Raw genomic sequence first — 14,560 nt, forward strand, 5'->3', positions numbered from 1 at the left:
CTGATACCAACTTTCCGGCCCGGTTCCAAGAATTTGCGTGCTGATGCATTATCTCGATCTTTTGATTTCTCCGATGTTTCGTCATCCATGGTTGTCAAACCTATCCTCAATCCCTCCACAATTCTAGCCTTGACCAACTCCTCTTTCAAGACTCCTCCTCCTGGTCATTCCTTTGTGCAAGAACATCTACGCATCAAACTCTTGAAATGGGCCCACAACGCCAAATTTGCTGGTCATGCTGGAGTCAAGAAGACAATTGCTCTCCTATGTCGCTTATACTGGTGGCCCTCGTTATTCTCGGACGTCCAGAAATACATCCGCTCTTGCGGAGTCTGCGCTCAACACAAAACGCCTAGGAGATCCCCGGCTGGCCTTCTCCACCCTCTGCCCATTCCAGATCTACCATGGTTCAGTATTAGTATGGACTTCATCACAGACCTTCCCGCCAGCCATGGCTTTAACACCATCTGGGTAGTAGTGGACCGCTTTTCTAAACTAGCCCACTTCGTTCCCCTCAAGGGATTTCCCTCTGCTTCCCAGTTGGCCCATCTGTTCATTCGAGAGATCTTTCGCTTGCATGGCTGCCCGAGGGACATCATCTCTGATAGAGGAGTCCAATTTGTCTCCCAGTTCTGGAGGTCCTTTTGCAAACAGCTGGGTATTAGTCTCAAATTTTCCTCCGGGTACCACCCGCAAACAAATGGGCAAACGGAACGGACTAATCAAGATCTGGAAGCATTTCTGAGGTGTTATTGTTCGAACCAACAATCTTCCTGGAGTGAACTTTTACCTTGGGCAGAATTTACTCACAATAACCACCAACACGAGTCTACAGGCGAATCTCCCTTTTTTTACCATCTACGGGAGACACCCTATTCTCCCCACCTTCTCCGACCTAACGGATTCCTCAGTACCTGCCGCACAAGACTTGGTCCGTAATTTCTCCCAAATCTGGTCCAACGTTCGTTCCAGGTTACTACAGTCTTCTAATCGGCACAAACACTTTTCTGATCGTCATAGAAGAGACCTTCCAAGTCTTCGGGTAGGAGATAAAGTGTGGTTAGCTACCCGTAACCTTAGACTCAAGGTTCCTACCATGAAACTGGCCCCACGCTATATAGGGCCTTTCTCCATCTCCTCCGTGATTAATCCAGTCACCTACAGGCTTCATCTACCAGCTTCCCTGCAGATTCATAATACATTTCATATTTCTCTGCTGAAACCACTCATTCTTAACGAATTTTCCAGTAAATCCTCGCCACCTCCCCCAGTCAAGACTATTCGTGGCGAAGAATTCCTAGTTGAGCGTTTTCTAAAATCTCGCATATCTAGAGGTAAACGCCAATTTCTTATCCATTGGAAAGGCTACGGCCCGGAGGAGAGATCCTGGGTCTGTGAAGAGGATATCCATGCTCCACGTCTGCTGGCAAAATTTCTGCAGGATTCTTGCACCACCCGCAAGAGAGAGGGGGAGGATACTGTCAGGTACTGCCTCCGCACCTCCGCCGGGTGCCGGAGACGGACACCTTCTGCCCGGAAGGAACGTCCTGTTGCTAAGCAACGGGACACGATCACGTGACCGCGGCGCTCGCGCATGTGCGATGCGCCGATTTGGTTGCCTGGCAACCCAGACGCTTCTCCAGTGATCAGCTGAGACTGATCGCCGGAACTTCATCATGAGGACTTCCTGCCAGCCACTATTTAAACTCCACTCTGGCACCATTTGAGTGCCAGAGTATTGGTTCTACCTGCTCCAGCTATTAGTTTGTTTACAGTTCCTGACCTCCTGTGTATTTGACTCCTTGGCTTGTTTGACCTCTCTGCCGGATATCCCCTGTACTTCGTTGCCTGCACTGGTATTGACCTTTGGACCGTTCCTGACTACTCTCTTGCCATTTCCTCGTGGTACCTCGCTTCCTTGGTTTCGACTCGGCCTGTCTGACTACCCTCTAATCACTGCACTGGTGACTTCCTGGGAGAACCGCGACCTGCACATCGCACGCAGCGAAGCCCAAACCTCCTTGTTGGGTTCCCTGGTGAACACCGGTGGTGTGTTAGACTCCGTGCCTCTCAGGTTAGTTGCGTTAATACCAGTCAGTGATATTTCCTGCATAAAGTGTGACACTCAGTTAATCTAACTGGCTGTAGACTACGGTTATGACCTGATCCCTAGCGCTGGCTCTCACTCTCCCGCAAAGCATTTGCTGCTATGATGTGTGCGGTTAACTGTTGTGAATTTTCTAAACATTGTGTGTGTCTTCTTTGTGGGTATCAATGTGATTCACCTCCAGGTGTCCCAGATCTTCTCTCTTTACAGTGTTTCATTGTGTCCCTCTTTATGACAGTTAAAACACTTCACTGGCACATATCTCTTTCTGTGTGTGTTGTAAACTTGTGGTCGTGTGTGCAGTCCCTCTAAAGCCTGGATGCTCACCATCATTAGCCTATCACTCTGCACCTCTTTACTTTAAATATGTTTTATCATGCTCAACGGCAGACTCTCTAAGTGCATCTACCTTAATGCCTCTCGAGTTAGGCAAAGAGGTTTGTACCCTGGTCTTCAGACTTTCCTTGAGACAATCCATTAGTACCATAACTGCTACTTCTCTGTGATGCACACCATCCTTTATGTCAGATATCCCAGTGAACTGTGTCATTGCTGACAGAGCTCTGGCAAAATAATCTGTTGCGGTTTCACTATCTTTTTGCTTGATAGTGAAAATTTTACTCCAGTTCACTACGACTGGAAAATGTATGGCCAGTTGTGAGATTATTTGCTTAATATTTTCTTGGTTATCATCATCTGTTAAGGATCCGTCCTCCTCTAACATACAATCCTTAATAAACTTTTGTATATCAGTATTGGGAAGACAGACCCTCAACACCACTCGCCAATCCTTATTGGTTGGCACATACGCATTACCGAAGTTTTTGACGAATTTCTGACATCTGGCCAACTCTTTTCTAGGATCTGGGAAATCGGACATAATTGAATGTAGCTCCGATCTAGTCCAAGGACAATGAATTGCTACATGTTTTATAGGAACTACACCATCCTTGTCCGCTTTCCCATTGAGAACTGCTATTGTTTGGACAGGAAAAACACCAACCGAATCGCCACAGTTTCAGTACAATGAATGTACTCCCTCCTATTACTTTCTCCACTATTCTCACCAATTTCAGCCGCTGCCCCTGCTGGTGGGACCGCTCCCCTTCCTTGTCTGCGCTGTACTTTTAGCATGTTAATAACATGGGCAATAACAGTGGGTTCATCATCTTCTTCAGAAACATTACCTTTAAACTTGCTTAAAACAGGATATAATTTGCTCGTTTCATTTTTAACATTTTTGGTATTGTGGCAAAGAGGGATATTTGCCACAGTTCCCTGTAAGGGAACAGGTAGGAACACAGTTAGTCTGCAGCAGCAGGCTGCAGATAGGGTTAAGTTTTCCCTAGGATCCTCTTTGAGCACACACACACAGGTGTTCCACATGGGTGTGATTGGTTTGCTGTGATTTGTTGTAGTGCTTGGGGTGAAGGATAAAGACACTGGGCCTGATTCATTAAGGATCTTAAATTAAGAAGTTTCCTATTTAAATCTCCTGGACAAAACCATATTACAATGCAAGGGGTGAAAATGAATTTTCCGTTTTGCACATAAGTTAAATACTGACTGTTTTTTTCAGAGTTAGATTCCTTACATATTTGTTAAGATCTATATTGAATGGATTCAAAACTTATAGAGAAGTGATTGCTAATCCTTAATTGAGTAAAGAGATACGTGTATTGTTCAATGTGAAATTACTTAGATTGAAAATGCCCTTGGCTTGACTTCACAAAGTTTCCATTTTGGAGGATTTGCCTCTGATTCCTCTTTTTCTACTGTCCCTCTTTTTTTCCTTTTCCTATTTTTTATTTATTATTTTTTTCAAATGTTTTAAATATTTTATTTAATATATACACTATGTGGACAAAAGTATTTGGCCACACCTGTTAGTTATTGAATTGAGGTGTTTCAATCAGACCCATTGCCAGAAGTGTATAAAATCAAACATCTAGACATGCAAACATTTGTGATACAAAATGGGTCGTTCTGAAGAGCTCAGTGACTTCAAGCGTGGCACTGTGATAGGGTGTCACCTTTGCAATAATATTCCACGTTCAACTGTAAGTGATATTATTAGAAAGCTGAAACATTTAGGAACAACAGCAACTCAGCCACTGAGCGGCGGACCACATAAAATCACAGAGTGGGGTCAACGACTGCTAAGGCTCATGATGAGTAAAACACGCCAACACTCTGCTGATTCCATAGCTGAAGAGTTCCGAACTTCCACTGGCATTAATGTAAACACAAACACTGAGCGGCGGGAGCTTAATGGAATGGGTTTCCATGGCTGAGCATGCAAGTCTCACATCACCAAGACCAATGCCAGGCATCGGATGAAGTGGTATGAAGCATACCTACACTGGACTGTGAAGCAGTGGAAACGTGTTCTGTGGAGTGATGAATCACACTTCTCTGTTAGGCAGTCAGATGGGCGAGTCTGGGTTTAGCGGATGCCGGGAGAACGTTACCTGCCTGACTGCATTATGCCAACTGTAAAGTTTGGTTTGAGGAGGTATAATGGTATGGGGTTGTTTTCAGGGTTTGGGCTAGGCCCATTATCTCCAGGGAAGGGCAATCTTAATGCTTCAGCATACCAAGTCATTTTGGACAATGCTATGCTTCCAACTTTGTGGCAACAGTTTGGGGAAGGCCCTTTTCTATTTCAACATGACTGTGCCCCAGTGCACAAACCAGGGACTACAAAAACATAGTTTGATGTGTTGACTGGACTGCACAGAGCCCTGACCTTAACCCAATCGAACACCTCTGGGAAGAACTGAAATGGAGATTGCAAGTCAGGCCTTCTCGTCCAACATCAATGCCTGACCTCAAAAATGCTCTACAGAATGAATGGGCAGAAATTCCCACAGAAACACTCCAACATCTTTCAAAAGCCTTCCAAGAAGAGTGGAAGCTGTTATTGCTGCAAAAGGGGGACCAACTCCATATTAAAGTATATGTATTTGAATACAACATCATTACAGTCCCAGTTGGTGTAATAGTGAAGCGTCCGAATACTTTTGTCCATATAATTTATATATATATATTTCATTATTTTGTTCATCATACTTTAATCATGCATTAAATTCAGATGATTAACATTTTATCTCTTTCTATGCTATAAATATTACATTTATCACCATTATATACGTGGCTTAAATAATTGTTATAACACTCTTTTAAACACTTTAAATACTTCACATTCATTTGATGAATGAATGTTGAACATTTGACATTCACTCTTCAGTATTGTAATGCTCCTTTTACTATCTCTATAGATTTATATAAAACCCTTCATTCACTATAAGAAAGAACGATTGACTCCTGGGAGTAAATGTATCAAGCTGCGATTTTGCAAACCCGACCGAGTTTCAAATAAAAATCGACAGACTGCACGCTGCTTTCTAGATGTAAGATTGCCAAATACATCACTATACAGCTGCAGGTCTTGGCGGCTTTCAAAATTTTAAAAAGAGACGATAGTTTGAAGAAAAAAAAAAAATGGTGTCCCCCCTCTAAGCACTATTAACCCTAGTGCTGTCAGACTACTGCTGGTAGCGCAAAAATCGGGGAAAAATTTGCGTGGGGTCCCCCCGATTGTCACACAACAACCACTAGGCAAACCAGCCAGGGTGGTTGGCACTATAGCAGGGACACACACGGTAGGGGCCCCCCTGTCAAAATGACAAACTAACCGCTGGCTGTTCAGCGCTGGGCTGGATTCCCTAGGGAGTGGGGTTCGCAAAAAAAAAATGTGTGGGCCCCCCACTAGGGCTATTCCAACTCCCCTTGGCAGTGGGCGTAGGGTAATAACGGCAATTAAAGTGTTTGTGGGACTACAAGTCCCAGCCAGGCCGGTCTGCCCTAAACAGTCTGGGCATGCTGAAGCTTATAGACCTACAAGCATCAGCATACCCATGGCAGCCAGGTCATGACACCCATGCTGTGACCTGTAATTCCACAAGAAAAATGTTAAGAAAGCCACAACACCCTCATTAAAACCACAACATTTTAATAAAAATAATAAAACCCCAATAAAAACACAAAACACCCTCTTTAATACCACATCTATGTATTAAAAATAATAAAACCCCATATACTCACCAATATGATGCGTTCTTCTTTTGTCAGCAGCTTTCAATCCAAAAATGCTTGTAAACCATGTCCACATAAATTTGTATTCTCAAATAAGATCCATGAAGATGTCACCAAAATATTTGTATATCCAAAAGTCCATGCTTAAAAATATCTTCTTCAGGTCACATTAACCCCCATATTTGTAATTCCCCACATCCATGCTTGTAAACAATTTTCTGATCTTCGGGTAAACTGACCCCCATTTGTGAATCCACACGGCTTGAAGTCTTCTTTCTTCGGGTCATAAGGACCCCCCATTTGTAAATCCATCCGGAACATGCTTGTTGATGCCTACTGTGCTTGTATCTAATAAAAGCACCCTGTCACGAATGAAATAAACAGAGCCACAAGCTCTATTTATAGACTAAGGGAATTTCCCATGACAGCGTGGGAATTGCTTATATGCCCAGATTAAATGGATTCACAAAGCCCACAATAGATGCTCAATTAAACTTGCAGCTTTCTTAAGATGAACACATCCATATATATTTTTTTTATTTATTTTATTATGATTAGAACACAGATCACTTTATATGGGTTTAGCCGTATCCACAAATTTTAAAGTGATTTTTAAAGAGATTTTGTGTTGCACAAGAAACATCACCAGCTTGTCTAATCAAGTTTGTCAATCATTCTTAACTGTCCGCTATAAATACTGACACTTCTCACTCCCTCCTCACTTACCTGAAGAAGCAGACAGAGGTCTGGGAAAGGCGTTGTATCTGTTGTAGGGGATGTGAAGTATTGCCATTTGTCTTATTCCTTTATGTTTATTTTGCATTTGAAATACTTTGATTAAAGATCTATTGTATTTCTAACTTTTAAATATTTTAAACATTTGGATTTTAGACAATATAATTAATTTGTGTATCAAATTAAATTTGAGATGTATTCTTCTTTGACAATATATTTCCTGTACACAAGTGTAATCACACATACCAGTATAATAAATGTGCAAAGCCTTTTTTTCTTTGGCAATAGCACTTAGACTTCATATTGCCTTCAATTATCACACAGTGTATACTATGGGTAATTGAACAAATGGTAAGGCTGCGCTCTACTCTTAAATAGGCAAGGGCAGCTATACTTCAAAGGGAATCCCTTCCCCAAAGCAACTAATGAAAGAGATAAAGTATGCACTCTATTGCCTGCAATGATATAATGTTAATGAATGTTAAATAATTGCTGAAAATAGAAACAATGTAAAATGGATAACAATTTATTAACATATGTAACCAACACACAAGTGTGTTGTACCAATCAGGTTTGATGTTAAACATCAACCACGAATATAAACAAGTAGTAGTGAATTGTGATTGAACAGCATACAGTGTTTAGCACAATGGAATGAATTAATAAACTGCCACTATAGTCAAAATAAAAGGTTCAAAAACTATTTGATCTTGTAAACAATTTTCAACAATATTATGGGTAAGTTTTCTTTTGGAACACAATCATATAAAAAAAAGAGAAAACCCAAGAGACACTGATCTTGGTACCTGAAGGTCATTACATGGAACTCAGCTACATTCTGTCTAACAATCACTGGTGGACATCAATGTAAGACTGTTCGAAGCATTGATATCATCAACACTGGGTGAGTGCGTTTCATTACTAAAAAGTTATCTACTTGCCACTATATTATGCAATTTTTTATTACACTCTAGAGCTTCAAGGATTAAGCTCAGCAATAAACTTTTTGCTGAACTCAATAAGTGTAACATTGTTCTTCTTTACGGTGCTAAACAAACTTATTAAAGTGAACTTCAGCAAAGTGTAATTTACTTTTGGTTATAATTAAGTAGGGATGTGCACCGGCGACTTTTGGTGTCTCGTGTTTTGTGTTTTGGATTCGGATATTCGCGATGTTTGGGGTTCGGATTTGTTTCGCAAAACACCTGCCGAAAGGTTTTGGTTCGGATTTAAGGTTTTGGATTCTGATTTTTTGGAAAAAAGCATAAAAAGTTCAAAAATCAAGTTTTTGGGCTTATTTTCACTCCTACGCTATTATTAACCTCAATAACATTCAATAACAAGCATTTCCACTAATTTACAGTGTATTCTGAACACCTCACAATATAGTTATTAGTCCAAAACGTTGCAACGAGGTATCTTTCTGGACTGCGTAGTGGAGTGGTCCCCACAATATAATAAGAAAACCATCAATATATATATGCATTTTAATGCATTTGGCTTTTTATGCATTTGCAAATGTGTGTAACTGAGAATTCTGCATTGCTATTATACAAATGGAGAGGCGGCTCTTTTACTGGTAGTAGTGTTGCTGGGGGAGATCCCTCTCTCTCTCTTTCTCTCTCTTTCTCTTTGATACAAGTTTTTTCACCTAATCCTGATGGAACATTGCAATTTTCAGTGAGATTCACAGCTAGCTTATTATTGGAGCATCGTTGGGTTTCTGTTCAGTTTTCAGGAATATTAGTGAGACACATTGAAGGTTAAGCACTTTGTGTGTGGTCATCACGACCAGTGTTGCAGTCCAGTGTGTTGTCCTCTGTTCCCTTATCGTAGAAGGTTCCCTTCACAGCTTAATATCTTCTGGGACTGTCTCTCTATTTAATTTTTAATCTTCATGATGAGTGCAGAGTATTGTATGGTATTACATCACACCACTAAAGTCAAATTTATCTTTTAGTAATAAACGATGCCCCCAAAGAAGCCATCTGGTGCAGAATTACGAAATCTGAGGAGAGGTAGAGATGAGGAAGCTCGTAGGCTTTCCCATCATTTTCAGTCAGCCAGCGATGAAGGTGCAGGGAGCTCTAGAGCGGATTCAGCACCATTAGAGATTTCTCATTCTGAGCCAGAGAATCAGGAAGAAGTTCCTGCCGTCACTGGTACTACTGACGTGGACCCTAATGTAGAAAATGAGACTGACAGCACAAGTAATGAAATTTTGGGCCTTAGGTTTAAAGATCCACATTCTTGGCCTAACATAACGGACAATGTGAGGTGCTGTTTAGTGAAACATGGACCAGAGCAACAGAAAGATTCAAATTTTACACTCTCAACCACTAGTGACGGGAGACGATTTAGTCATGATTGGTTCATTAAAACTGCACCTAATGGAGAAACAGTAGATAGAACCTGGCTTATGTACTCTGAAATGCAGAGAGCTGTATTTTGTTTTCCCTGTATGCTTTTTGGAATTAAATCTGCATTAACTCCAAGCATTGCAAACCCACAGAAAGGCTTCTCTAATTGGAGGCATTTAAATCCCCGGATTGTAGAACATGAAAACTCAACTGAGCATCTCCAAAATTATTTAAGTTGGAGGTCTTTAGCGATGCATTTAAAACTTGGTCATGGAATTGACCATGAACTCCAAACCGTTATAGCTTCAGAAAAGGAGAAGTGGCGCACTGTTTTAAAAATAATTCTTGATGCAATTATTTTCTGTGCCAAAAACAATCTTGCTCTTCAGGGTTCATATGACCAAATTGGCCAACCCAACTCAGGGATATTTCTTAATGCGCTGGAAATGATTAGCCATTACAATCCTGAGTTAGCTGGTCATATTGAAAAGCATAGGAAAGGCAGCGTTTCCTATTTTTCACCAGTCATTCAAAATGAATTTATTAACCTTCTTGGTAACACTGTGAGAAAAGAAATAATTAAACGAATCAAAGAAGCAAAATTCTATACCATTATCTTTGACTGCACTCCGGACACCTCACACAAGGAACAGCTCTGTGAAATTATCAGATATGTTAGAATTGCAGATGGACAATGCAGTGTTGAAGAGAGTTTTATAGACTTTATTGAAACCACTGAGAAGACAGGTAGTGGTCTTGCTGTGGAAATAGAAGAGAAGCTCTGCAAGGATGGATTAGATCCTGATAATATTCGTGGACAGGGTTATGACAACGGAGCAAATATGGCAGGAAAATATAATGGTGTGCAGGCAAGAATAAAACAAGTAAACAATCTGGCTAGATTTGTTTCATGTGCTGCACATTCCCTTAATTTAGTAGAAGTTCATGCAGCCAGTCGTTCTGTTGATATGGCATTATTCTTTGGAACTGTTTAGAGACTGTTTAATTTTTTTGTAAGTTCAACACGCAGATGGGAAACCTTAACAAGCATTCTCAAAATTACCCTCAAAGGTCACAGTGACACCAGGTGGTCCTCAAAAGCACGTGCTATCAGGTCCTTAAGTAACCAATTGCCAGGAGTTCTTGAGGCACTGCACAAGATATCCGATCAGACGTCATGTGGAGAAACAATTTCTTCATCTGAGAGCCTTGTGATGCAAATTAATTTTAAATTAATTTGCTTACTTCTAATGTGGGGTAGAATTTTAAACAATATTGATTTTGTCAACCAAGCTTTGCAAAAGAAAGGATTATCTGTTGACTGAGCTGCAAAACTGATAATTGGACATCAGAATGGACTACAGCACATGCGTGAAGAAGGTGTTGATGGTATACTGAAAGATGCAGCTGTTCATGCTCAGTATATGGACCTTCCTGTGGAATTTCCTATGAAGAGGAAAAGGAAGATACGAAGGACTGACTATGAAGAAGCTGAAGATGAGGGTTCCAGTATGTCCACTGAGCTGGTTTTCAAAAAATAATTCTTTAATGTACTGGACACTGTGAATGCACAACTGAAGTGGCGTTGTGAAACATTGATGGAAATATCTTCAGACTTTGAGTTTCTTACTGGGTCTGCCCTCTCCAACATGCCACTGATCTGAAGAAGTGTGCTTCTGACCTGGCACAGAAGTACTCTAATGATCTCAATGCCACTGAAATTGTGACAGAGATCGAAAGCTTCAAATTCCAAGCAGTTTCCATCCTCCCAGATTGCAGCACAGCAACACCACAGGATATTTTAAACCTCATACATGAGTGGTGCCTGAGTTCGGCATATACAAATATCAAAATAGCTCTGCGCATATTCCTCAGTATACCTGTCACTGTGGCATCTTGTGAACGCAGCTTCAATAAATTAAAACTAGTGAAGAACTTCTTGAGGTCTTCAATTGGACAACGCCTTTCAAACTTGGCAATTCTTTCCATTGAACATAAACTGACAAGTTCCATTAACTTTGACACTGTCATAGAAGAGTTTGCAAGTGTGAAGGCTAGGAAGGCACCTCTATAAACTTATAACATGTATTTATTGTATTGTTTATTTAAGATGTTTATTTTAGTTAGAGTTCTAAAGAGAAATATAGTTTATTTGTTACGATTTGTTTCATAGTTTTATTTCAATAACCAATTTTTTTTTTTACACAGCTAGCATGCGACAGCTGCATTGAAAGTACTGTGATTCTATGAATGCTCATTACATAAATATCCCTACAAAACCAGAATGTGAAGAATGGGGAGGGAGGGGGTTTCAGTGCTGTCTAGCACTGGTAAAGCGCTAGCCACACCCCACAGGAGGTTGGACATGCCCAATCAGAAAATTACACTCCCACTTAGATGGGGGGGCGCCAGTGCCCTGTCTCGCCCAGGGCACCAAAATGTCTACTTACGACACTGCATCTACCCCAGGAGATGGCACATGTTCCCTTAACCTGGTTATACAATATATAGTATAATATATAAATTGATATCTAAAGTAATACGGATCATATTTAAAAATGTCATATCAAATGTTGTTTTACACATTCTCATGTCTAGTCCATTTAAAAAGCACAAATAAAGAAACAAAGTGAAGTTTGTCATTTCTATAAATTGTAGCTTTCGGGAACTGTAATTACAGCAAGTGAATCATAACTGATGTGTTGTGGAAGCTTAAGCAAATGGTGAAATAGACAGCAATGCACATATATTGTTATCATGACATTCAACAGGAAAATCACACTTGGTGCTTCTTCAAACATAATATTGACTTAAATATATGAAGTGAAAGGTATTGATTGTGCAATGTTAAAATTAAGTATAAAAAGTTACATTTATAATTCAGTCATCTTAATAAGCTGATGTAATTTGTAACATTAATGCGTTATACATAGGTATGTGTAATAATTAGCGATTCTCAAACATCTTAAAAATACCCAATACAATTGGAACATTAGAAACAGAAAAAAACTAATATGCTATACCTAAGACGCTGCCTTCTTCTTCTTCTTCTTCATAAGAGTCATTAGATTGTGATGAGCTTCCATTCATTCCATTCATTATTCCATGAGAATGTACACGTGTTACTGCGGTCACATCCTAATGCATAGAAAACATAAATGAGTGTTTGTACACCTCCCTTTTTATGTGTGTATATATAGTAACAAACACGTCCTGCTTGTAGCACTTTTGACACCTTCTGACACCAATGTAAGAAGAGCACTCTGCAGACATCAGGGAATTAACTCTGTATGCAGCTTTCCCTTGCAGACTTCCCGGGACCTCAACTGTCCCTATGCAGGAGAGCTGTGGAAAATAGGCCTCATTGCCACAATATATATATATATATATATATATATATATATACACACACACATACATATATACATATATGTATTGTGGCAATAGGAGTGGTTTTCCACAGGCCTCTAATAGTGGAATTAGCTATGGAGCTTACAGTCTGCAGGTAAAAGGCTGCAGACCAAGTCATACATGGGTGTAGCACTGTGCTTATGTTAAGTAATGTACAGGTCAGAGACATGTGGTAAACTAAATGTAAAAAGTGATTTACTTGCATGCTTTAACGTGTTTGTATCCACAGACCTGACAGGGGTGGCTGTGCTGATTAGGCGTTACAGAACACCTGAGGAGCCATCCTTTAAAGACAAGGTGGGAGTGTCGCCTGTCAGTCATCCAAGCCTGTGGGAGAAGACATGTGTATTTAATCCTGAGTTGTGCTATTGTTAGAGGTGACTGACGCTGAGCTAGTTGGCCAGTCAGTAGTGAGCTGATCTGTGTCTAGTTAGTGTTTAGGGTCACCAGGAGGTGCAGGCAAAGGTAGTTGCTTGCTGGTGTCATCCTGACGGAAGTTGTGCAATTTATTGTGATGAAAACAATAAATATATTTGATTTATAAAAGAAGTGTGGAATTTAAAGCAGCAGAGAGAGCAAGAAAATGTGATTTTTGAATCTGTGATTTTTGAATCTATCATGCACGGGTTAACTTGTATATATTTGTGTATATATATATATATATATATATATATATATATATGTGTGTGTATATATATATATATATATATATATATATGTGTGTGTGTATATATATATATATATATATATATATATATACAAGTTAACCCGTGCATGATACTCATGCATTCTAGTCAAATCAAGCTACTTAAGGTGTTAAAAAGGTTCTTGTCATGCATTTGGGCCATAGCCCAGACCTCCTCAGGGGAAGAGCGTTACTAACGCATCTGTCATTAAGTTTTTCTTTTTAGCGTCTCCTTCCATCTCTTTTTGACTGCCTTTCCTTCTCTCGCATCTCTTCAGTCTGACTTTCCCTTAACTGTCTCTTTGCATTTCTATTTGCCTCTCTTTCCTGCTCTCGCATCTGGTCATTCTGACTCTCTCTTAACTGTCTCTTTGCATTTCTATTTGCCTCTCTTTCCTGCTCTCGCATCTGGTCATTCTGACTCTTTCTTAACTGTCTCTTTGCATTTCTATTTGCCTCTCTTTCCTGCTCTCGTATCTGGTCATTCTGACTCTCTCTTAACTGTCTCATTGCAATTCTATTTGCCTCTCTTTCCTGCTCTCGCATATCTTCACGCTGACTCTGTCTTGATTTGCGCATTTGGGCAGTTTTCGCCCTTCGCCTCTCTTGTTCATTTGCGTATTTTTTTGATCTCCCCATTTAAATAAGAATAAAAATATAAAAATAAGATAATGATTTTATTTGCTATTGTTTGATAGAGAGAGCTATAGAAGTTGGATTGTGGTTTATATTTTGCGGACTTATTAGTACAGCGCTGAGTATTAATTTTTGCTGACTTGTCAGTAGAGCGTGAGTAGTAATGTTTGGTGACTTGTTAGGAAGGCGTGAGTAGTAATAGTAGGTGTTTGCAAAGTTGTTAGGAAGGCGGGTAGCACAGTAATATACTACACATGTGTGTTCATGAGGTAAAATTACCTCACGAAAATGAGTTTGAGCCCTACCAAATTTCAGCCCTTTTTGAATTTTTTTCCCCACACACACTAAGAATTTAGTAGGTCAGTGTATAACTCTGCCCAGCAGGTGGCGCTGCAACTTGTTTTTTTTTTTTTTCACACACAGACGCCACTAAGCATTTATATATTAGATATATATATATATATATGTGTATATATATATATATATATATACACACAAGTTACCCCGTGCATGATACTCATTCATTCT

General features: G+C 40.0%; 1 protein-coding gene across 1 annotated transcript in view; it reads right to left on the reverse strand.

Annotated features, from left to right (window-relative positions):
* Nucleotides 1-14,560, reverse strand: part of LOC142103480 (uncharacterized) — a 121,668-nt gene that overhangs the window by 68,860 nt on the left and 38,248 nt on the right. Inside the window, exon 5 of the mRNA XM_075187530.1 lies at nucleotides 12,324-12,438. Within this exon, the coding sequence (XP_075043631.1) occupies nucleotides 12,324-12,438 (115 nt within the window). The remainder of the gene's footprint in view (nucleotides 1-12,323; nucleotides 12,439-14,560) is intronic.

Source organism: Mixophyes fleayi, chromosome 10 (genome assembly GCF_038048845.1).
Source record: "Mixophyes fleayi isolate aMixFle1 chromosome 10, aMixFle1.hap1, whole genome shotgun sequence".
Taxonomy (NCBI): Eukaryota; Metazoa; Chordata; class Amphibia; order Anura; family Limnodynastidae; genus Mixophyes; species Mixophyes fleayi.